The sequence below is a fragment of the Melospiza melodia genome, chromosome 1, assembly GCF_035770615.1.
Source record: "Melospiza melodia melodia isolate bMelMel2 chromosome 1, bMelMel2.pri, whole genome shotgun sequence".
NCBI lineage: Eukaryota > Metazoa > Chordata > Aves > Passeriformes > Passerellidae > Melospiza > Melospiza melodia.
Window position 1 is genome coordinate 30,824,229 of NC_086194.1, and position 27,425 is coordinate 30,851,653.

A 27,425-nucleotide genomic window follows, 5' to 3' on the forward strand; every position below is an offset into this window, starting at 1 on the left:
TGGTTTTTTGTTTTGGTTTATTTGGGTCTGGAGGTTTTGGGGGGCTTTTTTTTTAGTCTCTGGGGTTTTTCCACTTTTGCTCTTAAATCTTTCTGTAAAACTCAGGTGAGGAAATCCTGTCAGATCTATCTTCAAATAAGAGCATTGGGAAAAATCCAGAACTCAATCCCACATCTTTTGCCTTAGAAAACCTTTTGCATGTCTATCACTTTTTTCATTTTTATCAGTAAAACCACCGGCTAAGCTGATTCATATAGAGTGCTGCAAATACATTTCAGTTGCCAAATTCTGATTAAAACCCACTCATGCCTGAAGGTAGCTCGAGATTTTCAGGTTATCAGCTATCCTTGTGCTTTTCGTTGCGCTACTTCGCTTTCAATCTAATTTAAAAGAAATCTTGTAGAAGGAAAAAAGAAAAGTGGAAAGAAAAACCCTGTGACATTAAGGTGGTTTTAACAGAGCAAAGTAATGATGTAATGACAAGTCACATTTTACTGTTTCTTTATCTAATATACTGTTATATAATATACATAATATATGTATATTACATAACATATATATATAATATATACTAATATACAATATACTGTTTATTTATCTAATAAAACAGAAATATCACAGCATGTGTTTAAATCCAATAGTTGCATTTTCATTCCCAAGAATGCTGCAGTTCAGAAAGATCTCAGACAAGTCATTTTACCTCTTCGTACCAAATCTCTCAGGGTTCTGATCATGTTCAGGTTTGGGTTCTCCTCCTTTGTCCTGCTGGTGGGGAGGATCTGGGCCTTTCGTATAAGCCATCCACTGTCTGCTGCTCCTCTAAGCCAAGGTATTGTGCAAGCAAGCATTGGTATTTCTGAAATACAGTGCAGATTTCTAAACTTCAAAGTGAAATTAAATCCCATGCACAAAAGAAACCTGAATATATTTCATTCCAGTCTTTTTTTCACACCTGAATTTTCATGAGAAAACAAAATTCTCATTGGTTAATATGGGCAGTAAAATGTATTGATTTTGAAATTAATTATGGTAATCTTACATTCACCTTGCTGCACTTTCATTTATGTAATTATATAGCATATTCAAGATCTAATTTTTACACCGTTATTATATAGAAATGATGAATGGCATTTATTTCTTAATAGAGAATTTTTTCCAGTTTGAAAAGCTAGCATTAAATTTTAAAGCAGCCTTTTAATTTTATTTCAAATTATTAAATTATTTATTTGCTATTTAATGTATTACACATTTTGTATTATTTATATTAACTTTCCATAAATCTTCCAGGCTATGTGAGAAACACACTTCATCAAAGCATATTATGTGTTCATTGCACATCAATAGTGTTGATTATTAAAATGAATGGATTTTTTTCCAGTTCCTTCTTGGCTTAGAGATCTGAAGTTATTTAAAATCTCCCAGATGTCATGAAAGGATTCTACAGTTAGCTAGGGCGCCACACTGCATCCCTGCAGCACATACAATATAAATAACAGAAAAATATCAGATTAGTTGTTGTATGTTCCCCCACCTCGCCCTAAAAGCTATTTTTCTAGATGCATGGTTAACAATATACTGATTGACAGACTCTATTGTAAAATTATAATTCAAAAAACCCAGATGATTTCAATATGAAGTTTTATTTCTATACTCCCCCCATTAAGATTAAGCATTTCTTAATTTCTGAATGATACCCTCTAAGGAGAAAAGATATTTAAGACTCTATTGCTATTTTTACTGTATGGTAAATAGCATTATTTCTAATAACAATTCTAATAATTTATTAAAATCCTATTATTATATATATATAATACAAATATGTTTGTATATTTGATATTTTCAAGTTTATTGTAAAGAATTAATAACTATTTTTACTGTATTTTCATATAGACTGAACCTGAAATTGGGATCTGAGCGCGAGTTTAAAGGAAATGTTAAGTAGAATATACACAAGCTGGGGCAGGCAAAAATTCATTGTCTGTCCTTGTATTACAAAGAAAGATGAAAAGCTCATATCCTTCCTGAATCGGACTTATGGTTTAGAGTTTCTTGGTATTATACCACAAATATCTAATGAGGCATTTCTTACTGTAGTTCTAGCTGTGTAATCCATAGATACAGTCTGTTATATTTTTTTAAGGTTCCTTATTTTACACTTCCTTAAGTCCCTGCTACTTCTTAAGTATTAAAAAAAAAATAAAAATCTTTATTGGTATAGCAGCTTTGAATTTCATTTCTACTTAAAACCGTAGAGAGAGGTCCTACCAGCAGTGGTTAGCTGAGCGTGGTCTATTGCCATAAAGATAAACTGCATAGGTTTCCCAGCAATGAAGGTCAAAGGACACATGCACAGCTATTTGTTTGCTTTTAAGGCAGAGGGAATATGATTTATTCAGGATATTAGCCAATGTCACAGCGCTGAGCTTTGCAGGTGCGGCCATGGGAGCCTGACCCCCGCTAATCCCTCCGAGTGCAGCGGGCACGCATGCAATGGCTTTGTTGTTGCCCTGCTGCTCCGTGCCTCACTTTGTTCGCTGCTTTGAGGGGTGAGGCGGCATTTCCCTGGACAGGCTTCCAAACTTTTGGTAAGATTCGAACTGAGCAAGTAACGGACATTTGGGCAGCGCATTTGGACAGAAGCTCTGATACCCGGAGTGACTTTTAGTCTCACTGCATGGGTTGGGTCTGAAGCTGCTTCTGCTGAGTTTTGTACCAAACTTTTGCTGCAAGTGCGTCACACTCACCCAGCCATCTGCTGATACAAAGCCTGCTAAACAGCCTCAGCTGATGGGCTCCGCAAGGGATTCACACAAATGGGCCGGGCCTGATCCACACACAGTCGCTCTTCAGGGAGCTGAGCCAGCGCTGACATTTCCCAGAGCTGACTGTAACTGTCAGAAATGCCCTAATAATGCATCTAATAATTCAGATTTCTTTTAATGATGCATCATTACCCTGTCTTACCTGCGTTCTGTAAGATGCAAAGCATGGATGGCCAGCCCAGCACAGGGAAGCGGCACACACAATTTTGGGCCTTGTTTAGCATATAAATAGAAAACATAAATGTTTTGTAACAGATTACAAGCAGCAATCTTATTGCTTCTCTTTCAAACTGTTTTTTCTTATGTTACTCTTGGGCTTAATTTGAGGTGGTGAGCTTATTCTTTGTGTGCTACAAGTGTGAAAAGAGTCTTTAGAGTTTCAAGCACAAGAATAAGCTGCAATTTTACTTTGAAAGATTAAGTAAATAATGATGTTTTAACACCACTCAGAATAATAGTATTTTAAAAAAGGAAGTGAAGAAGTGCCTATGACTGATGATTTTACTTAAAGAAAAAATAATTAATGATGTTTCACATCAGAGTTTGTCAGACGATTATTATTATGAAGATTTAGACATAATTTCTTTGGTTTGAAGTATTTTCTCAGAAACATGTAGGAGATTGCAGTAATTTAAGAACAAGTGCACGCTGAATTTCTGCACTTAGCATATAGGAAAAGAGGGCTAATTATACCTTTTGCCTGTCCACAGAGGGACAGCAGAAACATCTCTTCCCCAAAATGGTCACATGTGTTATTTGCATTTGTAATTATTGCAGAATCATATGCTTCATCTCCCTTACCAGATATAAGAGAGAAATATTTTTATAGGTTATGTTTAAAAAGTGTGTTCTGTAAAGACACGCGTAGAAACCCCTAGAGGGAGCCAGAAGCCTTCCTTAGAACTGAAACGGCGAACTTTTACATGGAGTTGTAATTTTTTTTTTAAATCTTCTTAAACAGTATTTATTCCTAGTTGTTTAGTCTGAGTTTAAAGCATACTGCTTTGTGTGCTACTCAGAAATATATTTGACAGTTTACATGTTGAATTTCATAGCTATTAACCACCATGTTTAAGGAGGGGAATCTGCAGCAGCAGTATGCACTGAATGATGGAGGGGGCTGCGAGTGTGTCCTGCTATGCTGGCCCAGCACTTATTGTGTGTGCTGCTTTGGATAGTGCTGAGGGAGATGTTCCCCCTCCTACCACAAAGCACATCTGTTTCAGTTTTGAAATACAGGACTAACACATCTCCTTGATGGCCTCACTTCTTTTCAAAAACTAAAGACAGTATGATTTGTGAACGTTGATGTTTTCTGTTTAGCCCAGCAACAATGAAACAATCATATCTTTCACCTTTTTTCCTCTCTATATTAAGCAGAGGGGGACAAAGCAATTCCATCTTTCTACTTCTCTCCACCTCTTGTAGTTAGCACCCCAATCCTCACAACCTGTTCACATGCTCTGGGTTGTGCCAAGAGTTTATCCCATGCACAAGTTTGTTGACAAGTTCACTGTAAAACGTGTCTCCTTCTGGGAATGCCATGCTATGCACTCAGCAAAAGTCTCCCAATACCCTAGCAAATCAGCAAAATATTTTAATAAATGCTTTGCTGCTATGAACTGAATACCCTGATGGTTATTGGATTTGTCACAGGATATAGGATTTCTTCTCTAGCCATACTGACCTTCATAAGCTATTGTGTTGCAAACCAAATCTTAATGTAATCAAATAATGAAAAAAAAAAGCTTAATTAACAATAAATGACCCCATTTTCAAAAACAAGTAACTAATTTTGTGGGCCATCATTAAAGCTTGCTTTTTAAAAATTGTGTTGGTTTAGCATTTTCATCATGTCTTTTGAAAACACAACTGAACATTGAGCCATTTTTAATCAAAAAGGAATCAAACTGCTTTCAGCAGGACACGACATTTATGACTAGACTTAGATCTTGTAACTCCCAATTGCCACAGAAATGAGCAGGTCATGAAATGCTTTTTTCCTGGGAAAAAAATATGTGTGCTATGCAGCCATAAATTCAGATATACTCTCATTATAGCACAAAGAATTAAAGAACACTAAGTAAATTACTTTTTCTCTCCTTCTGTGTGCTCCTGAGTCATGTTGTAAATGCTGGATTCTGTTGGTGAGTGATGCAAAAATCCTGTCACAGTCTTTTATTGCCTGGGTGCAAAGCAGCCCTTAGCAATGTAAACAAAGGACATCAATGGCTTTTTTTTTTTTTAAGTAATTATTTCGTTTGGTTACCTCTTTGCACTTTTATAGTATTCTTCTGACTATCTTTGTATAATGCTTAACGTGATACAGTCTGCTTCTATCCTAAGCAAAGTAAAAATTCAAGACTTAAAAGACAAAAACATATTTCTGGAAGTGAGTGAGACCAATATAAATTCAGTTGAATTGAGCGTAAACTTTAACATGGCTTTAAATATGGAAGAACTATTTTTAATAATTTGTGAATTAAAAGTTCTTTATCTTGCATAAATTCCTTCAGATGCTTGATACCAGCTCTGAATTAATAGTGCCTTGATTCAGTGGCTGGGCTCTGCTTTTCAGCAAACAAATTCACAACATGTGATGTGGATGCTAAAGGGGAAATAGCCAGATTTGGAGTATAGCAATATATTAGTCTGCATTTCAGGTATATGAATTATACTTTTAGCTTGAAAGCACTGTGTAAATGTATATTTTATAAAGGCAGATGAAAATGTACCAGATAGTAAGAAAAAACAAGACACAAAAATACCCCCAATGAGAAGAAAATACAGTGATTTATAAAGCATGCTTTTAGCAGCATTTCTGAGTTTCTTGTGCTAAACACCTACTCTTGACCCCGAATTGACCTTGAAGTTTATGAGCTAAAGGTAACAATTATGCAACAGCTAAAATATGCAGACAGGACTTTACAGCCTAAAAAGAATTGCTGTCCTGTGTTTTGTTTGAATTAGCACGCTTTGCTGTTTATGAAACTTTGTCCCTTTGGGAAGCCAGGGGGAGAGAAGCACCGGTAGCCAGGGTGCAGAAATCTCAGAACAGAGTGGGGCTGAGCATGGGAGGGTGGCACAGGCATTGGGTTTGGTCAGTCCTGCAGGAGAAGTCACCATCTCTTTCTTTGTGCCATTCCTGGAAAAGAGAAGTTATCCCCGGAAACGTCTCCAGACGGAGATTTAATGCTGGAAAAGCTCAGTTGAAATGTAAACTTTCCAGCAGGGTGAAATAGGCCTTTTTTTATCTAAAGCACTTGCTCAGAATAAAATGGCCTTGTCAAAGGCTTGGCTTTATTAATTTTTATCACATCTTACAGCTTTTAAAAGTTGTCATCGAACTTCAGCCTTTGAGTCCATTCATATAGCAGTAAAGTGACTGCATTGCGTTTGCTGTATGTTGCAGCTCTTTTTCTGAACACAAAAATTAGATGTGTGAAATAATGTCTTTAGACTCTTGCTTTCACAGTAATCACAGGTATCTCTTATAACTTAAATGGATGTCTCTGGTTTGTAACCTTTTGTAAATAGAAGGCTCATTTTTTCTGTTTAAAAGAAAATAATCCCCAAACAAAACCACCTTCAAATCTACTGCTTTGTTCTTCTGTTCCTTTGAATAATGCAATAGACAATGATGTGACATTTGGAAAGTAGAGGCACCCAGACATACATGCATAGTTTTACAAAATAAACTTTTTTGTTTTTCCTACTTTCTAGCAGCATGAAATATCTAAGCAATACAGGCTGTTCATGACATACATGCATGCCACTAATTTTGGCAATAAATGAAGGGTTCCTAAGATCCTATTTTACTCTTTGTGTTAGCCACAACCATCTCCTTTGTCATGAGAAGCATGAAGGTGCAGTTTCAATTTTACTACTGTTTTACATCTCCTAAGACCATGGAGCAAGTCACACAGTGTCTTCATCAAGTGCACAGTGACATTTTTATCTACTTTTCTTGCAGATGAGTTTAGGGAAGATGCTGCTGTTTGAAGAGTATTTGTAAGATACAAAGGGCTGGAACCTTACAGTCTTTTCATCTCAGGTAAAATCAAATGTACTCTCTGCTGCTCCAGCTCTGCAACAAGGAATGAGAAAACTAAGGAAATTCCAGGGCATTGCTTTGAACAGCAGGTGTTAGGTTGGTGTGTCTTTCTTAAACAGATGTTTTAGCTGCAAAAGAAACAGAACCCAATGCACACATCTCAACTCTGGAAAAAATTAAATCTGTATTTCTAAATGTATGGAGTTATTCTATTTATAGTAAAAGTACATGAGAACTAATTATTATTGAAGCTGTGAACTCTCTTGGGCATATTACTTATGTTTAGTGACAGATTTCCCTAAAAGCATTGGACAGCATTTTCCTTCATAGTTTCTTTAATGCAGAGGTTTCTAATGGCTGTAAAATCCTCTAAGTAGTAATGAAATTCTCTCTTGTTATATTTTCTGAAAAAAATACTTGTAAATTTGATTATTCATTAGAAAATTATAATAAAATGAGTGTCCCTTTGCCCAGCTGGCTTTCCTGGGAACTAAAGGAGGATTTTTTAAACAGAATAATATTGTTCTCTGCAGTAGTACCAATGTGCAATGCTGTTCATCATTCTTGCTACCCTAAAAATTTGTTATAAGTCTTCATAGAGCTTGAGGTAAATTATGACATATCATATAACATTATTTTCAAAATTCCTATAAAAATATCTAGTTAACTATGCATGAAAGAATTTTCAATGGGAATAAAAATTTAGCCTTTTTTTCCTAGGCTCCTATTGGAGTGTGGTCTAATAAGCTATGAGACCATCTCTGACCACTGCAGGTTAAAGAGACTCCTCACAGCACAATGGGCATGCTTTAAATCAAACCCTATGTGACAATTTTACTCTGGGGGAGTACCTAGGAAATAACTTCCTTATTATATAAGATGTATCTAAATGCTCTGATGACTCTGTGTTGTTTTCATGCCTTTCTGCCTGCATCTCTTATTTGATAGATCCAATAGGTGACTTTTATCCAGTGCTTCAGGTGTTCTCATGGATCCAGTACAAATTTTTGTTGCAAAAGATCCAATTTAACTAACTCAAAACAAGTCCTCAGTTGGAAAGATTTACATTGCATAGTGGAGAAATGAACATTCAGGAGCCCTCTGTCTGTGGTTACATCTGGGGCTGGCACTACAGTGTCCAGCTGTGCAGCTACTCAACAGTTTGGGGCTGATTTTCTTTTTTTCCCTTTAAATGCTTCCATTTCACCCCTGGAACAAAGTGGGAAGTTTTTTGAAATCTAATAATTTGACAGTATGGCAAAATACTATTTTTCCCCAGGAGAAGGTCTGCAAGGCTCTTCTCATTTGGACAGGAACTGTGTTTCAGAGAGGACCCCAGAGCCCTTTGCTCAGCAGCATCTGGCAGGCTTCACTGAGGTTTAGAAGCCATTCTGCTGAGCCTTGGTTTTGTAATGCATCACTTATGCTCTTCAAGGCAGTCTCATAAATTATTAGTACACTGTGTGTCAATGGTGTTTCTTGTCCTTAAATCTTTAAGCCATTTGCTGTACTGGCTTTCCTGAACACATCATGTTTTTTTCATAGTTGAGAGTGGGGAACTTAGACGTAATGTCAGTATGCTGTACTGAGTTTTACTAATATTGAAAAACTGATGTACTGGACTAATATTTTAAATTAGTACTATCTACAGTAAAATGCAGAATTCAGGAATTAGAGTTGCCACACTTGTGTTTTCCATGTGAATGCTGCAACCTTGGCTTCATAAAGCCAGAAATTCCTTGCTGTCCCCAGAGGTAACTCCTTCAGTTTGATGAGCGTGATGATAATGAAATACATCCTGCAATTCCTTATTGAGAGTGCTTAGGGGAATGGGCTTGGCATTGGGAATTGAGATCAATGCATCACCTACTCCAAGTAGATTGTAGGGGTGTACACTTCTGCATGGGAAAGACAAGAAAATGCTTGTCAAGACACCACCAGGTATAAAAGCATGTAGACATGAATAACATATATAGCAGCTATAGGGTTTTGCACTTGTGTTCTGTGTTTTTCACAATATTTTCATCTTTAGAAAAGCAATAATCTCAGGGCTTAAAATGGCACTTAGGAGCATGAATATAGTTTAGGTTTGTTTTTTTTTTTTACTGTGTATGTCAACTTGTTTTCTCAGCTTCACATATGATATAGCCTTAGTTTCTACTGCATATTAATATCACCACATGCGAGAAATGAAAGCCAGAGAAAGGATAAGGACCTTTTCCAAGACCACACAACAAGTCAGTAGCAGAACTGGAATGAAACCACAAGAATTCCTGGCTCCTTATTAGATTTTTAAGGCATTTTGGAGGGCCTCATCCAGACATGTAGAGAACAGTTTACGTAGAAAAGTAAATTTTAAACATGTCCAAAGGGTGATTTACATTAAGCTATGTTCTGTGCTATGGTATAAACAGGTGTTTGATGGTGCTGTCTACCTGCTGGCACTCTTCTAATTGATTTTTCCAGCCATTTGGTGGTACTGTGCTTCTGGTAATAAAGAAAGCCAAGGTAAAGAGGTCAGTAGTAGCTACAGTAAATGGTTAAAACACATGTCCTTAGTAGCATTCTCAGAATTTGGTTCTTTAGGGGGGTTACTGTGAAAGATAGAACACAAAGCCCAGTGGTGTCAGGTAGGTGGAATAGAGAAAAAGTTCTTTCAGCAAGTAATGGACATTGCATCTCAGAAGCAGAAATGAACATAGATGCTGCTGGGGCTACAGTTTTTTTTGAGAGAAAGGATGGTGAAAACAACTTATTCAAAACTTTTAATCATCTTTGATCTTCTTGAATGGGAATAATGGATTTGTGGGGTGGGCTGGAGTAGAAGTAAACGCTCAGCATCTTATGCCTTAGAAGAATATTTATTGTGTTTTCAGAAGCCTTCTATTTTTAATCCAAAACACTTGCATTCATTTATATCAGCACGAAATGATATAAAAAGTGATAGCTGTGTTTTATGTCCACTCTCAAATGGTATAATGAACAAACTAAGGAGAATTAGCCCTATAATTTTTCTTTTGTGCTACTGAGTTCTTAAAGCAGTGGTATACAGGAGACTCTCCTAATTAAAGCAAATAAATACACAGAGAACTGAATTGATGGCACCATTTGGAGTATCCCTGTGATTTGGAAAGCAGATTGTTCGTAACGCAATGGAAAGTTTAATGAGCCGGCCTCTTCCTCAGTCTGCTGCACAGGCAGCCTGGGAACTGGTGTGCTGTCACGACAGAACCTGGCACTGTTGTGTGCTTGGACAGATTCACTGAATATTGAATTTATGCCTTACAGCTTCTTTTTTTCTTTCTTTTTTTCCTTTTTGTAACAGCAGCAGCAAATTTAAACTGCATCCTAAAGTTTGAGACAGTCAAGCATGAGATTCTTCCTGCTGCACTTTTTTACAGACTCTTAACTCAGAAGCCTTTCAGCTGGGAAAAGGAAATCGTATGTTGTTTCTGGCCTGGCCTACCTGGCAGCAACCAAAACGAGGTCAGAGAACTCAACATATGTAATAATAGATGGATTTTAAGTAGTTGATACTTACTTTTTGCTTTTTAACTGAGTTTTGATTGTTAATAGAGCAAAATAATTTAATAAAGCTACTAAAAGCAGTATTGCTCCCAGGATTTTTAGTTTATCTATATTTCACATAGGCATTTTAATATGTGATTTTCTTTGCTGTGCATAGAAAGAGAACTTTTTTTATCCGTGCCAGTCTTTTACTGGGAGAACTCTTAGCCAGCTCCTCTTTATTCCTGAAAGACTGATTCCTTTCTCCAGCTGCGTTAGTCCCAGTGCGAACGCTGGCTCAGCGCTGGCGGCTCCCCTTAGCGGGAGCGCATTCCTTCCTGTGCGGGATTTGACACCGGGAGAGCAACTGGCGCTCTGGGCTCGTCCCAGGGGATCAATCGCTCTGTCAGGGGGATGCACTTTGATGGTGAGAAAGCAGCCTGCTGTGTTTAGCTGTCCAGATGATCTGGTCCGAGTCTGGACTGCTCAGCCCACTGTTCACCAGGCCACATACCTGTTTCTCAAGACCCTGACCAACAAAGTGGAAGAAATCTTTCCTGTCAGAAAAAATATTCAGAGGGTTATGGAAAATTTTGCTGTGAGAAGTTATTTGTATGCATAAACCAAAGCTTTATCATTATCTCTTCAAGAATTAGTATTTTTTCTTGTTGGGAGGTCATGATCTTTTATGCCAACAGTAAGTCCTGTGAAGTGAATGATGGAGATAAAGAGCTGTGTAGTAATACAAACAACAAAGAATTAGCTTTCATGCATTTGGGAAGTTTTCATCTAATTTAATCTAGAAATAAAGGGAAATTATGGGAAGTAGAAGTAGCTGCTGTAGCTGAAATGTCAGTTGTGCCAGTTATTTCATTTTAGAAAAAGAAAATTTCATACTTCCTTGACTTCAATACAGAAGTATGTATCTGAAATATTTTTTTTGTTGCTTCTTTTTTTAATTGGAATGTCAAGTCAAGAGTCTTGTATGACTGGAACAAACTGTTTCAGTATAATCACATTGCAAGCTATATTTATCCCCTTCTTTGACTGTTGAGATTTTATAGCAACCAAAGTTTCCGTGCTCAAAATCCTAACAAATGTTCAAAAGATGTATGATACAAGATTTTGAATCTGTGTTACAATTTTTTTTTAAAGAAAGAAAACTAAAAGCCTGTTATAGGGCTGTGACAGTTTTTGAACTTCCTATGAAACAGTAAAAATAAAATAATCTTGAGGTTAGTCATCAGGACCTAGATCTTCCCTTACCAGTCAGCCAGAGCAAGGTGCCATTTTTTGCTTGCTTTTTACCTTGTGATACCCAAACTCTCAAGCTGTCTGAATTCAAGTAGGTCAGAAAGCAGAAGTTTGGGACATTTGGGACCTCCTCCAGCTGAAAAGCAAACTGGATCTGGGTCTTCTGCTTCCTGCTAAACTGGGCTTTCAGGGGAAGCTTGGCCAGGATCTGGAAGTTGTACTTCTTTTCTGGGACATCTATGCTTTGAAAAGAAAGCTGCTATGTCTGCATTTTGAGAGAAGCCTAATTTTGTTGGGGCAGCTTAGTTATATACAGAGCACAGCTACCCTAAGAGTGACTGGGGTGCTGTTCTGCCTTGTCTCCAGGCCGGCCAGGGGTTGGGAGCAACTGAAATGCTGCAAACCTTGGACCAGATAAAGTGTGGTTTTCACAAAGACTGACTTTTGTGCACCTGCAGCAGCCTCACCCAAAGGAAAGCACTTGGTGAGCTTTGGTGCTGCTTAGACTGTATGGGAGTTCAAGAAAACTTGCTTTGGAGATTTGAAATTTGAAAAACTTTAGTTATTTATATTCTGATCTGTGACATGGCTGAGTGTTGGATTTCCTATGTTGTACAAAAAATTACTCGTGGAACCATATCCTGAAGTACTGTGTACCCCCTTACCTCCTAAGTAGGTTTTATGCCAACCTGAGCATGAGTGTCTGCAATTGCTGCCTCTTCATGACCCAATATTCTTACAACAATAAAATCTCCATGAACTGGGACTGCAAAGTTCAGACGTTTTGCTGTGCCTCTGGAATGCCTTCTCAAAGGAGACTTGAAAATGCATCATATGATTACTACAATTTCAATTAATGTTTGGGATATATATATAAACAATATACTGTTTGGGATATTTTGGATCTGATCCTTATTTTCTATGGATTCATGAAGTTCGTGGCTAGAAAGGGCAAATTTATCATCACGTTCAACTGCACAAATAAGAAGGTCAATATATGTTGCTTAAAGCATTTTCTCCAGCATGCCTGTAATTTTCAACACATATTGTGCACATATTACCTTTCATTATGAGCTAATGCTAGTTTTGCTTGTAAGGAAATTATGTCACTTTGAAATGGAAACAGAGGTAACCATGAGGTTGGGGACAGATGTGCATTGTGGTCTTCAATATTGCTGCAAACATACTGAGAAGGCAGGCTGGACTGCAGTAGGCTTTCTTGCATTCCAGGTTGCTTTGATATTTGTTTTTAGAGTGAAGCACAGAAAGACTTTAACTTCCAGTTTTTGCATTTTAGATAGGCTGGACAGAGTTCTTTTTAAAGGCAGGCATAAGATGATATCTTGTACTCTGTGGGTATTGAGAGACATGGGTCAGCTGTGATGGAGTACATTGCTAGACTTTGCTCTTGCTGACAATATACGTGAAGTTGCTTGGCACATTTTGCATAAAGATTGTATTTAGCCCATAATGGTTTGGCTAGCAAACCATTAGTCCTGTGGTAGGTGATGCTTTAAACCCTTTAGTGAGATGTCAGGTGAATTGCAGTGGTTGGCACTGATGGATGGGGATGCTGAAGCACTGGTGAGGTGCTGGGGCAGGGCTGCTAAGGGAAAGGCCTTGTTCAGAGCTTCCTTTCCTTTAAGCAACAAAGCTGTAATTACATAAACAGAACTGCTTCAGCCAGCACAACGTGTCATTATGGATTTTCCAGCTAATCTGTCCATTCATCTTAATGGTGCAGAACTTGTGCTTCGTGTCACTCTGTGCCTTTGTTCCACTCCTTCATCTCTTGAAACGTCTGTCATGAAGAAAGTGTTTATCTTGAATTATGTGTTGAAGAAGGTTAGAGAGCACACTTCTGAAGCTTGGCATGAAATTTCCTAAACAAACCTTGCCGGTTGCTTTGTGAAAATAACAGAGGTATGGATTTCAGATTAACATTGCACATTAATGTTTTTGGAAGCACTTAAAAATAGCGGCTGTGGTGTTGGTGACTAAAGGAATCCTGTTGAAGTGCATGTGACATATGAATTATTAACAAATCAGCTTATTCATTGTAATGAATATTATTATGATAAATGTTATCTTAATGCCCAATGATTAACAGTTATTACAGAGACTTTTTATTAACTGAAACATTTACTTGTATTACATTTAATTTAATACAGCACAAGATTTAAACACTTTTCTACTTGATGTTTTTGTATTGGGCTAATGCTGGTATTGTGTTGCTGTACAAACACTTTTAGAACACACATATATGGGGAAGTGGAGAGTGCAGTGTGAAGGCTCAGGGACCTGCTGGAGCTTGAGGCATAAAAAATATTATATTAGAAACAGCAAAGAGTCTCTGAGTCACAAGCACCTCACAGCTGTGGAATGAAATTATTTCACCTTTGCCTCTCTGCTTCTCTTTTTCCAATAGCAATCTTCAATTTAGGATGTGATCTTTTCCTTACCCTTCAGTAAGAGACGGTCTCTGATGAATTTCTTTGAGTTACATGTAACATTTCAAATTTTTTTCTGCAGACAGTTGTGCCTATTCTAATGTGACACTTTTTTCCCTAAATTTGATATATATATATATATTTTAAAGTTTATATTAGCTATATATATATATATGAGTATTTTTAATATATATTTTGAATTAAAGTACCTGGACAATTTGTTACAGGGAGTGAAAAAACCAGCTAAATAAAAACGGAAATGTATTCAGGAGATCGTTTGGATTCTTAAGGTTGTTTTCACCTTAAGAATCCATATTCATGTACACAAATAAAATAAAAGAGAACAGGTTTACTTTATGCATCTGCCTAGATTACTTTCTTAGAAGTTAGGATGCTGTTTTTCCATGTCACTTAAGATCTCTGCTGTTCAGTTTTCAGCATTTTATGGAAGTATATACTAAATCTTAAGAATATTAATACTTCTTCATATGAATCCATAGGATCACTCATGCTCAGAACTGAAACTCTGTCTATGCACCATTCTCACAGGACCCTAACAAGTATAATCCTATTAGTAATCATCTACTTTTTTCTCATACTTTGCTTTTTCATTTCAGAAATAACTTTATTTTTCCAGTGGATAAATGATTATTATCAATACTAAAGTGAATTTGGAAGTGCAGGTAGTAATTTGTAATTCAGCTAGATATGGCAGAATTAATTTATATAATTAATACAATACTCACAGTTTAAGTTTGGTTAAAATCTAATCGATGATTCCTCTTTTTGAATAAATTTCTCACAATCCTGTTAAGTTCAGTGGAATTGTCATTTTATATTTGAACTCAGACAGAAATGGTTTTCTGTAGGGTTCAATTTTAAATTAAGCAGAATATGTGTAAGTTCTGCACCTACTCTAAAAATAATGTCAGAGTCTTATAAATCCTCATTAAATCAAAAGAATTGATTAAGCATTTGTGACTTTTGAAATGTTCACATTCTTTTCCTATCCTGAAATGTAATATTATGCAAAGCATGGAGTAAAACCAAATGTTTTTATCAACTCCCTCTTTATATATAACTAAACTGCATAAACAGCAGTGGAAGGCATAAATAATTACATTTCTTTTTGTGAAAGGAAAAGCATTAAGAAAGACAGAACCAAAATTGTTTTCTGTAATAAAGAGTAGCTAATATAATAGTCAATGGAGCATTGATAATATCTACGTATATTCAGGAAGTATAATCATGTATTACTTTGGGGTTTTTAGGTTTATTTGGATGTTTATGGGGGACTTCTGCTTAAGAGAATTAGAAGGGCAGGAGCAGATGCTTTACAGGATGCTCAGGTGCTTGTTGAGAGACTTCATAACAAGATTTCTCACAAAAATTTGTGTATCTTTGTAATGTGTCATATGATTATTTTTGTTTGGTTTTTATTTCTTTGAGGAAATCAGTGAATTGTATAATTGTTTAGGAAATATAGTGCTGCTGTAATATTTGAAATGTCAATTTTATTTGGCACTAGACCTCTTGTAAGTGAAAAGTAAGAGAGAACTAGGGTGCCATAAGTGACATTTCAATAATCCAGGTCACTGACACAACATTAGCTCTGAAAGGGATGTATTCGGTACCGCTCCCAAACTTTGAACTGTTGAAGTAAATCTCTTTTATTGATCATTAACATTCCTCAGCTGTTCCTTGAAATTCCGGTTATCTCTGGGTGAGAAAGTTAGGAAATACATTATTTCTATTTTAGGATTATAGAACTTGCAAATAAATTTCAAAAATTGTTAGCGCATTTACTGGTGTCCATTGAGATTCACTGGGCTACATTTTCAAATGGAATTTATTTGTCAGTTTAAAAACTTCCTGTAAATTAGCACTTTTCATCTTTTTTTATTCTCAGTATGAGAATCACTCTAAATAGTTACAAATCTGATATAAACCAAAACTTTAGAATTAAAAAAAAAATAGTGGAAGGCTTTGGCAGACTTCATACTGCAGAATTCTTCTCCATTCTGTCTGTGTGCTGCAGCACTTATCATTGAAATCCTTCTCTCAGCTGCTGATGCATACCAAATTAGATCTTTAACATAGCACTGAATTCAATGTTTATTAGACTAGATTTTTCCCATGGCAATTAAGCATTGAAGCTGAAATCCTGGCCATTAAAATAAAGGCCTGTATTTTGAGTAAATTTTGGACTTAGTAGGGTTTTTTGCTTTCTATTTTAGTCCATTTATTTGTGATTTCATAGTAAATATGTTAGTGACAAGTGCCAAGTCTGTGTCATGAATAGCATATGAAGAAAGTGCTAAGTCCATGGTGTTTGCTTATTAAAATACTTCCTGTACATGAAAACAGTTCTGTTGAAAACTAGCTTACTAATAAAATCAAGCCTGTTTATAGCAGCTATTTTTCACTGTCTTTGCTGCACCCTCACCCAGTGTGGATGACTTCACTGGTTACCTTGGTTGGGGAGTTCCCACGTCTTTAGGACACAGGAATTTACATTTACACAATTTAATTGAATAGACACCTATCCTTACTAGTAATAGTCCAGAAAATATAAACACTATCCCATCATTGACTTAGACTAATCACATTCACTTATTCTTGGAATTCTATTTTTTAGAATGTATTTCAACAAAACATGAATGTTCACTTTAGTTTATGTTTTATCACAAGATGAGAGCTCCTGTGATGAAATCACATATGAGAAATGTGATGAAATCGCATTTGAGAAGGACTGGGTGTGGTGAGCAGGGACTGAGCAGAGGGCACACAGGGCACAGCAGAGTCTGAGTGCTGTACAGCTGTAGCAGCAGTAACCCAAGTGCTGCCAGTAGCTGCCTGATGCTGTCCAGGTCCCAGGTGTGAAAGTCACCAAAAAAACCCTCTCCTGTGGATGGAATGAGATCTGCTGTAGTTTAACCCCAGCCAGCAACAAAGCCCCACACAGCTGTTTGCTCACTCACCCCGCAGTGGGGTGGGGGAGAGAGCCACAGAATCACAGTGGCTTGGGCTGGAAGGAACTTTAAAGAACATCTCATTCCAAGCCCCTGCCATGGGCAGGGACACTAGACCAGGTCACTCAGAGCCCCATCTGGCCTGCTCTTGAACACTTGAATGTGGGGCATTCACAACTTTTCTGGACAACCTGTTCCAGTGCCTCACCACTCTCACAGTGAAAATTTCTTCCTAATGTCTAGTGTAAACCTCCTCTCTTTCAGTTTGAAGCCATTCCCTTTGCCCTGTCATTACATGCTCTTGTAAATAGTCCCTCTCTTTATCTCCATTCAGATACCGGAAGGCTGCAGTTAGGTCACCCTGAGGCCTTCTCTTTTCCAAGCTGAGCAATCCCAGTTCTCTGAGACTTGCCTCACAGGAGAGGTGCTTCATCCCCCTACTCATCTCTTTGGCCATTCTCTGGACTCGTTTCAACAGGTCAATGTCCTTCCTCTGCTGGGCACTCACAGGAAGGACATCAGAAGGGTAACAGTGAGAAAACTTGTGGCTTGAGATGCTTTACCTATTAAAAACATATCTGTTTTTAAAAGGTAAAGCAAAAGCCATGCATACACAAGCAAATCAAAACAATTAATTCATTCACCACTTTCTATTGTCGCTCTGGTGCTCAGCGATCCTCAGGAGAGCAGGACCCCATCAAGTCACAGGAGGCTGTGGACCTTGGGACTCCCAGGTGCAGGGAATGGCAAAGTCAGGCTGTGTGGGGCAGCTGATGGACCACTGAGCATGTGGGCTGGGACAGCTTCTGCTCTTCACAGGGCTCTGAATGTTTGTGCTGTGGGTGGTTCATATTTACTGTTTGGAAATGAGGGACTGCAAATAAAACTGTATAGCTAACAATGGTTTATTTCCTGCATGTTTAATGCATGAAAGTAACTAGCAGGTGACTAGAAAGAGTTTTGTTCTGTCCCTCATGTTGATTTACTATTATGAAAGCAAACACAGATTTCCTCTCTTGTAGACTTGGTGCTTGAGACTGCACACAGGGTTTTGTACAGCATTCCTGAGATGCCTGAATAAATGTGTGGACTCTCTTATATAAATAAGAGTGCACATACAGTAATATATGCATATATAAGAATTTTTCTTTTGAAGTTTATTTCTGCATGGATTTTTTGAAAGGCAAATACAACATAATGCAAACACAAGTGGAGAACTTTGCTTTTTGGTGGGCAAGATGATCAGAAGATACAAGAATGTCTAATTAGAATAGAAAAAAATTGTTTCTCCCCATGATGGAGTTTCCTAAAAGATTGATTAAATAGCATCTATCTACAGATACATGATTAAATATCTATTTGTAGGAATGTAGAATATTCTTGATTTATTGTTAGTAACTAATGAACTGATAAAGTTTCTTTCCCTAACTGTTTTTGAGGCCCTGCATTTGACCAATTTACAAGTTAAGTCAAAGGGCAGTATGTTGTTGTCAAGAGTCTCTTGGAAAAGCTGAACTGTAACACTTATCAGTGATTCACTTACAACAGTGAGGAAAAGGTTCTTCTTTAGCTGTGTTTAAAATTGGAGGTTTTCAAATGCTGTGGTTTTAGCCACATACACCCACCAAAAATGTTGCATGAGCTGAAGGAAAAAGTTACACTTAGAGCAAGTTTCTGAGTCCAGTTGAATGAATTCCAGCACGAATATGCTACAATATTTAGGGGTTATATGCTACCATCTTTGCTCATACATGGGACCCTGGAAACTGATTTCTTTAGGGTTATAATTATATGTCAGTCTGTGCTGTAGAGAAATGGCATGTGGCAGTAGACTTGAATCCATAATTTACATACAGAATGACTTGTTTTGGAGAACCAGTTTCAGGAATAGATAAGCTTTTTACAAGAGCAAAGTCAACAAACAAATTACATACAGGTTTGGTTTTTTTTTTTTTCCTTCTAGAAGGCTATTAAAAGCTTTAAATCACTCCATTTCACTATTGAGTATTTTATATACTCACCAAGTATTAGGGAAACCAATAAACATTTTAGAAGGCTTTAAATGGTATTAGAGGTATTATTTTTTGTGCTTATATAAGGTATAAGTACCTCAGTTCAAAGGTAAGGCTTAGAGAGTGTCATAAATATAATCCTAAAGGAACTAAAATAGATTTCTGACTCATAAGTATATAACAACTTTTAGAATCAACATAGTCAATCTTCTTAAGCATAAAAAATACCTATTTGCACCTTTCACTGAGAAGTTTGGGAATGTCACATTTTCAGATGCAAAATTCATACTTTGGGCCTGCTGCTGTTACACTGTACTATTAATACATCCTTTTAGAGTCAGGACATATAACCATATGTGGGTGGATAAAGGAAACAGTTAGTGGAAAGCACAGAAAAACATTTTGATTAAACATTTGAGTGTTTTGTTGGGCTTTGGTGATTTTTTTTGTTGTTTTGTGGTTTTGGTGTTTGTGGTTTTTTGTTGTTTTGTTAGCTTTTTTTTTTAAGGAAGGAATGCAAATGGCTCTTTGAAGCTGCTCAGAATGTTGAAAACTCTTTTAGAACTGAAAACCCCTGCACAAATCACAGATGAAATGCTTACAAAACACGAGATGCCCTATTGGTATGCTGACTAGATATGTGTGCACAAGACAGGTAGATTTATCTGTGTGCTGTGTAACAGGCGAAAGCCAACTCAGACGTCTGGAGATGTCTACGTGATGGATCACACAGCCCCATGATAAATGAGTTCTCTCTCTGTGTGTAGCTGAATGCAAACAATGTGTGTGTTGTGTGTCCAAAAAAACCCATTGTAAGTCGCCCTTGAGACTTACTTTTAGTTAAATGGATTTCACAAAGGTAGGAGTAAAAGTGGGAATAGCAGCCTTCTGATACATCTAAAGAGGATGTTGCCATGAAGGAGGAGCTAGGATTTTTATGGAGATGTCCAGCAAGGTAACAGGAAAGATTTGTCATAAATTTAAAATAAAAGGAAAAAAAATCTAGATGAGGATAATTAAGCAGACAGATTACTCAGCGAGGTTATGGAGCTTCTGACCTTGGAGATGTTCAGTGCCCGATGGGACTAAGCCCTAAACAATGTAATCCAAATTCAGTGTTGATCTGGCAGAGCAGAAGGTTTGGCTGGCAGTGTCCCAAGGTCCCTTTGTACCCAAGTGCTTCTGGGAATCTGCCATACTTACCATAAACTCAGTCATCATCTGCCTCCAAATATATATAGTTTCCTGCTGCAGAAGCTGATGACTTAACTTCCAACACAGCTTAAATAAAATGTAGCTCTCATATTATAAAACAAAATAGAAAACCTTTATCTTCTAGATTTAAGCATCACATTGAAGATAAATCCAGTATTTTTTCAGTGACTTGTCAGATACACTCCGTTGAGACATAGTCTGTGGTATAAGGTTCCTTTTCATCACAAAAATCTGCACATGTATTAAAATATTCCTTATATCACTGTACAACTTACCTTTTAGTTCACAGTGCTTTTGAATCCTAAACTTCATTTTTTGCTTCTCTTGATCTTCTTTGAATTGGCTGGTAGGGGGAGCTGTTGGTCGGAGTTCAGTCCATCCGGTTAGTATTGTTTTTCTTTGGCATTATTATTCACTAGAGGACTGACTGTTTAAATGCTTGAGCGAAAAGACCATTTTTTCCAGTTACTATGTTCAGAAAATATTCATTTGGGTACAGAAAATGAGAAACCAGGAAGCATGAACAAGAATCTCTGATGTTCAGCTCCAAACCACTACAACTTAATCCTTGGGAAGAAGTCATTACTAGCATGTTTACCTAGTATTATCACAGCCCCTGAAAGGCTTGAGTGCTGTATCTGTAAACAGGGTGTAGCATTGAACTGATACCTTGATAAAGTTCATTGTGCAGATCATAAACCCAGCAGGGTTCATTTGTGTTTAGGATTGTGCTCTGTTCCAGCATTTGGAAAGTGTTTGATTTGGCTGCACTATCCTTCCCTGATCCCACCCTGGTTTAAATTGTGCTTTTTCTCCTTTTTTTTTTTTCTGTGCTGGATAGTGCAGCTGAAGCAGTCCTTCGCTTTCCATGCTGGGCTGAGAGCAGAATGAGAGGGTTGTTCCTTCCCTTAGGGCTGGTGTGGGAATAAGTTAGAAATGCCTTTCAAAGAGTCTTTCAAAGTCAGGAGTAATTTATGCTTTTTGAATTCTCCAGACTGTGGTCTGTAGCTTACCAGTAGACATGTTATGTGGTTTTGTCCCCATCTGCTTGTTCCTGGCAATTTCTAGGAGTTTATATGATCTTCACAACCAAGAAGTCTGTTGTCTTTTATGAAAACCTGGAAACCAGGAGAAAATGGCCAAGGAATGCCAATATTCAGGACTCATAATACAAAACTTTCATTCAGCTCCTGTTCTGGTTCTGTTTCTAGTGTCTATCATGGTATAAAGGCAGGTCAGGAAGAAGCCTGAGTGCAATACCCAAGAAAGGAATCTAAGCATGTTAGATGTGCCTCACCAGGCTTGTGCCATGAAGGGCAAAGGGGGAACGACTGATTTTCAGGGTGCTGTGGAAGGTAGCTTTTCTTATTCATTCACAAACTATTCATGCCACAGTCAAACCACTGGCCTGTTTTAGAGTGCAGATACTTCTTAATGTACAGGGTCTTCTTTATGGCAAGGTTCCAAAGTGCTGCCAGTTCAACACTAAAAATGCAGGCACTTGAGCTCAGATAACGTAATTGGGTTAAAGAGAAAAAAACCCTAATATAAGGGATTTGTCTCAGATTCATTTCTCAGCCATTAGAAGTGATCTGCTCTCTTGTGCATTTGTTTCCCACTCAGACACAGGAATTACGTGCAATTATAAGCTCCGAGGGTGAAATCTGCTGGCCAGAATTGCAGCCAGACCCCTGCAGAGGGAGCTGGCGCAGAGGACTTAACACACTCTCTTCCCTGCTACCTCGGACTGCTGGAAAGATTTGGACTGTGAACAGATGAGCCTTTTCTGTTCCTATTTCCTCAGTTTGAAATGTTGATTCTTTGCTTGCAAATAATCTTTCGATCCTTTTTTGTCTGGCCCACAAACTTGTAAATCATGTCATTCATGTCCTCATGGTTGCCAACGGTATTAATCTTTAAAAATAAAGAAAGCCACTATATTTTCTTATGGCAGACATCCTGGAGCCCTCTGTTTTGGATGTTACAGGCATCATGCTACACAAGGGCCAACAGAAAATTCCTCAGCATAAAACGATGGAAACAAATTTTTATATAAGATATCCAGTTTAAAAAAAGGGAGAAAAAAAAGAGAATGAAGAAGAAAAGAAGAGTTTTGCAAATTAGGAGGCATTTTTGGGCAACAGACCTTCAAATAAATGGCCTTGATTCAACCAAAACTGCAGTGACTCATAATCGCATCAGTATAACATTTCTGCCTCCCACTGGGAGGTTTTGGCTTTTCCAACTGATTAATAAGACTATCTGACAGTCATCTTTATTTCTGACATACTGGAAATGTACTCAAAGATTTCCAAAAACATGTTTAATGCAGGCATAGTATTATCAAAGAGCTCATGGGACCCAGATGCTATTTGCTGAATTATTTCTTTTCCCCGCTGTTTAAAAAAGAGCAACAAAGTATTTGAAATTAATTTCAGTCACTTGAAACTATTTGACAGGCACTCTGCTGTTGAGACTCAACTAATTATTGATAATTTATTTTTCAATGAGGGTTTATTTTCAGTTCTGGAACAGGTGGGAAAAAATGTAAGCATGATACAATAGACACATTCCTCTGTGTCTATTTATCCATGTATGTACAGATATGTAATTCTGGATTGAACTGGTTGCCACCTTTGATGGGTTGCCTTACTCTTCCCATTGAATACAATTTCACAGTACATTTTGCTTTGAACAACTCTTATACATCCCTTGCTTGTAACATTCTTTAAAGCTGTGCCAGACACAAACATACTCATTATTCTTTTAGCATTATTGAAACTCTAAAGTATCAAAAATTACCGCTTGCTTTACGCTAGCTTTAATGCCAAGGAAAACTGTGGCTGATTGAATAAATGGTAATGGCATGTGAGCATTCCAGAAGCCGAAGTCCAAACTGCTGTAGCAGTAGGAAGGCCATGATGGAAGCATCTAAGAGCATAGAGCCACAGAAGTGATTGAGGAAAGGGAAAGACAGCTGGCCAGCCAACCTCTCTTACTGCCCTCAATATCTGAGTATATCAGAGGTCTGCCTCTTCTTGGGGAGGACACTTGGGATGTGAACTCTGCTGATTTCTGGGTTGTGAAAAGAAAGCCATAACAGGCTTCCTGATGATTGTCCTTTCAAATTCAGCAAGTCATGGCTGTGGTGCATCCTCTTCGACCTGTGAAAGGACAGTTTTTAGTTGCAGGGTAGTTTTCTGCTCAGCATCAGTGCTGCTGCTTGGCTGTGCACTGAAGGGCTGATTACTCATTCTTCTTCAGCTGGAGTGGTATTTAGTGGGGTAAGGTAGCATGGCTGCATAAAACAGGGTTTATTTTTCCTTTTATTTCTGTAAACACGTTCTTCCACATTTCATTTTGCTGTTTTAAAATTGTGTTGTTTGTATTGTGAGCTCATGCATGCAAACTCAGGACATGCAAGTTTTCAGGAGCTGCCAGAACCTTATATATGTTTATATATTAGATTGGTCTTTAAATGTGTAAATATGCACTAAGGTTTCTGGAGGAATTATGCTCTGTTCAGAGCACAGGGGAATGTAAATAGCTGTTACACATCCTTACATGTTGTGGTAATTTCACTTGCATAAATATGTAGTAGTGGACTCATAATTAACAAGATAAACTTACCAGAGTGTGCAAGTTGTTCCTGCACAAGTAAGTAATTGCAGACTAAGCTTACTAAATGTGCATTTAACTGTTATATGGTATGTGAGTAACTGAGAGTTGCAGGAGAGAGAAATATCCCTGTGAAAGTTTATTTCAGAAAACTGGGATTTGAAGGATATTGGTTGAATCAATCATGACCTCATCAGATCAAAAACGTATTTGTAGCATGTTTTGATTCACTGAGTGCATAGCCATGTGCAACAAAAGTTGGAAAAATATTCCTAAATTTACTGCAAGTTTTGGTGTCTTGGTAGCTTGTATTTGGATTTTGGACTAGAATTCATGTACCCAGAACAATTAGTAAATGCTACTCCTAGGACAGTTTTTACACAGCTGTAAAAGGTGCTTTTTTCTGAAGCGGCATCTTCCATTCTGTGATAGGATGTTTGGTTAGAGAGGAATGAAAATTGAATGTTATTAAGTGTGGTATTGTAATTAAAACAGGAGAATTATCTAGCCCACTTCTACTTTCAGGTTCTTTCCCTTGCATCGGTTGAAAACTTGGTCCGGCCCTTGGCCTAAGTACCCCTCTGCCCTCTGTGGATTCTTACTACTGCTTCAGTTAAGCCATCTCATCTCTGTGTTTCAGCTCTTTGCTTTTATTACAGAGCTAACATGCTGCTTCTCCCATTCTTTGACTTTCACATCTGTTTTATCTCCATTCAACAGGGGCCTGAGTTTTCTGCTCCTACTCTATTTTATAAAGAGCCTTTCTTGGTGGTAATCACATCTCAGGTGGGGCCCCTAACTATTGCCGTAATAAATCGATCTAACAATAAATAATCATATTTTAAACCCACAATCCCCTAAATATCTACGGGATTTTACACTGTATCTGTGCACCCTACAGTGCCAAAAGAAAAAAGATCCTGCCTGCAATATTTCAACTAACTCATAAACATTTAATCATAATTTATGACCATAACCATAACCCTGATGTAGTCTGAGACCTTTCTGCTGTGAATTCATTCAGTTAAGTAGTATTTCATTGTAGGTTTTACAGAAGTCTCATATGACTTAAAAATTAATGATTTAAAGATGAAAAGAGATGATCTTCACCATATTATATTCAGTTTATTTTTTATGATTTTTTTGGCTTTTTTTTTTTTACTGCCCCTGCATTATCTGTTCCCAGTATGTCAGTCTTTTCTGTGGCAGGGTATAAGTGCTGGAAATGCATTGTTGGGAGGCTCAGTGCCTTGACCTTGTTGACAAAGCCTTCAGCAATGGGCCAGGATGTGGTTGGGTGTGGTGGCTGAGGCCTGAGGTGATGGTGGCAGGTGTCTCCCTGCTGGCCACCTGCAGAGCAGGGCACCATGCCAGCCTCCAGGGGCATGGAAGGTGCAGGCTGGCAGGGGTGAAGCCACAGCAGCTGCCTCAGGCACCTCTCATGCTCAAGAACATGCTGGGGAATTTCCAGCATGCTTTCAACAGGTGAGGCAAGTCAGCAAGTTAAAAATATTTATGTTTTTGGTTGAGCTCTGCCTGGAATGATGTGGCAAGTACAGAATCCTGCCCACTGGTGGGCTTTCTGCCAAGGACAAGCTGCACAAGTACAGCAGACAGATGAGCTTGGTCCTTCCACAGAGAAGGTAGACATGCTCTCACTCTAAGGCTCTTGTCATCCACATGACTCCTGGTCAATTCCAGGTGTCTGCTCAGCCAGGCTGGGGACTTTGTGTAGATCCAGGATTCTTTGCTGATCTGAAAGAATGACTTATCAGGACTCTGGAGCTACACTAAAGTCCTTCTCTCCTCCTTCTGTCAAAGGCAGTTTGGCTCCTGTTGAGCTCAAGCTCAGAAGTTGTACACCTGTCCCTGCAGAAGTACTTACAGTTGTGGTATGATGGAGTGGACAATTCTACTGAAGGAATTCTGTGCCAATTTATTTTAAATTTGCTTCTCTGATATTAGCTGCTGAGTGCTTATTCATTTCATAGCACCATGATGAAGGCAGGTTGCATTTTTACCAGAGAAAATCATACTTAATAGTGCAGCTTTCTGAGATGTGTGTGATGAAAATCAGCATGAGGGCATCATCAAAGTTGGGGGGTTTTAATTATCACTAGAAAATTGAAAGAGCAACTAATAATTCTCTTTTAAATTAATGATATTTTTACTCCCCCAGGCTTAATTAACCAATCAAATCTAACTGCCATTTCATTGGTGGTTTAATCCAAAACAATGACATGGAGATGCAATCTGTAGGGTAGATGAATTCTGGTTTCCACTGGCATCGGTAAAACTCCTACTAATTTAGTGGAGATACCATATGGTCCATGGCTTTGCTTTCCTTCTTCGATAGGATAATGTAATTTTGCAAGAACAATGGGGATTTTAAATGGATGGAAGATAGATCAGAGAACTGAAGGAGTGAAGAGCTTAATGAATTACAATGTGAAACTGAAGAAAAATAATAAGCTGAGCATGCATCGTAAATGAAGTTTCTTTAAAAAAACCCATTTTCCTAAATTATAGAAAAGATATATAAAAAAAAATTTGCAATTCTATCCTGTCAAGGGCAACCAAACTAATTTCAAATACAGGAATTTTGGCCTTCATTCTTGAGACAACAGGGCTAAAATGATAACACCCTCTGTCTTTTCCCATCAAGCTTTAAATGTCATTGGAAAATTTCAGCCAGATTTAGCAGAAGAGCAGAAATCTTGAATTCACAATAGAAAGTCTGCAGTGCAACGACTGTGTGACAGCTTGTCTTGCTAATTGTTTCCTGAAATCCTTTGGATTTATAAAGGTATTAAGTGCTAGTTTTTCCTGTAAGATTTCAATTAGTGTTCTTTTTTCAAGCAGAAATCAATTTTCCCTACTCTTTTTCTAAAGTCCATAGATAAACACAAGCCAAAGCAGCACATACAGTTTGGTACAATTAGAAACTAGCCTGGAAAAGAAAACTAGTAATTTTATGTATATTTTTTTCTTGCAAGTAGGGACCTGTATTCCTTTTTTGCTTACAGTATTGTGAATATGTATATTTTGAAACCTAAAGGAATGTGCATGAAGAACATAGCAATTTTGTCAATTTGTTTTCATGAATCTTTGATAGATAATCATCCTGCCCTCTGTTGACACTGAAGTATACTGCAAATTCAGAAATTCATACCAGGTAGCAACTTGAGTTTTTCTTTCTTAAATGTATAAGTTCTTTCTTGCTACTTCCAGCTGCTGAGAGTCGTGCATAGATCTTCTTTCATGCTTATCATTAAAGAGAAAATAATATGCTTCATTTCTTTGGACCTAAACATTAGTCAATGTGAACAGCAAATCACTATTGTATGCCTAGCTTCTAACTCAATTTTTAATTCTCCTCATTCTTATCAGTAACACAGTAATACTTCTTGAAGAGTATTGCTTTGGGGTTTTTTTTGAAAGTGCGGTACCTCAGTCTACAGGAATAAATCTTTATGTCATTATGAATGAAAACTATTAAACAAAGGTTTTGAAGTATTTTT

The 27,425-nt window shown here is 37.5% G+C and overlaps 1 protein-coding gene across 5 annotated transcripts in view; it reads left to right on the forward strand.

The window, feature by feature from the left end:
• HDAC9 (histone deacetylase 9) overlaps positions 1–27,425 on the forward strand; it is a 454,863-nt gene that overhangs the window by 101,650 nt on the left and 325,788 nt on the right. Inside the window, exon 2 of one of the 5 annotated variants that reach the window (XM_063152685.1) lies at positions 6,796–6,876. The exons of 3 other annotated variants lie outside the window; for them this stretch is intronic. Coding sequence is in view for 1 of the 2 variants with exons in the window: in XM_063152654.1 (XP_063008724.1) it covers positions 10,320–10,362 (43 nt within the window). In the remaining variant the exon portion in view is untranslated. Of the gene's footprint in view, positions 1–6,795; positions 6,877–10,316; positions 10,363–27,425 lie in introns of those variants that run through there. One more of the 5 variants, XM_063152654.1, reaches the window with a different exon arrangement.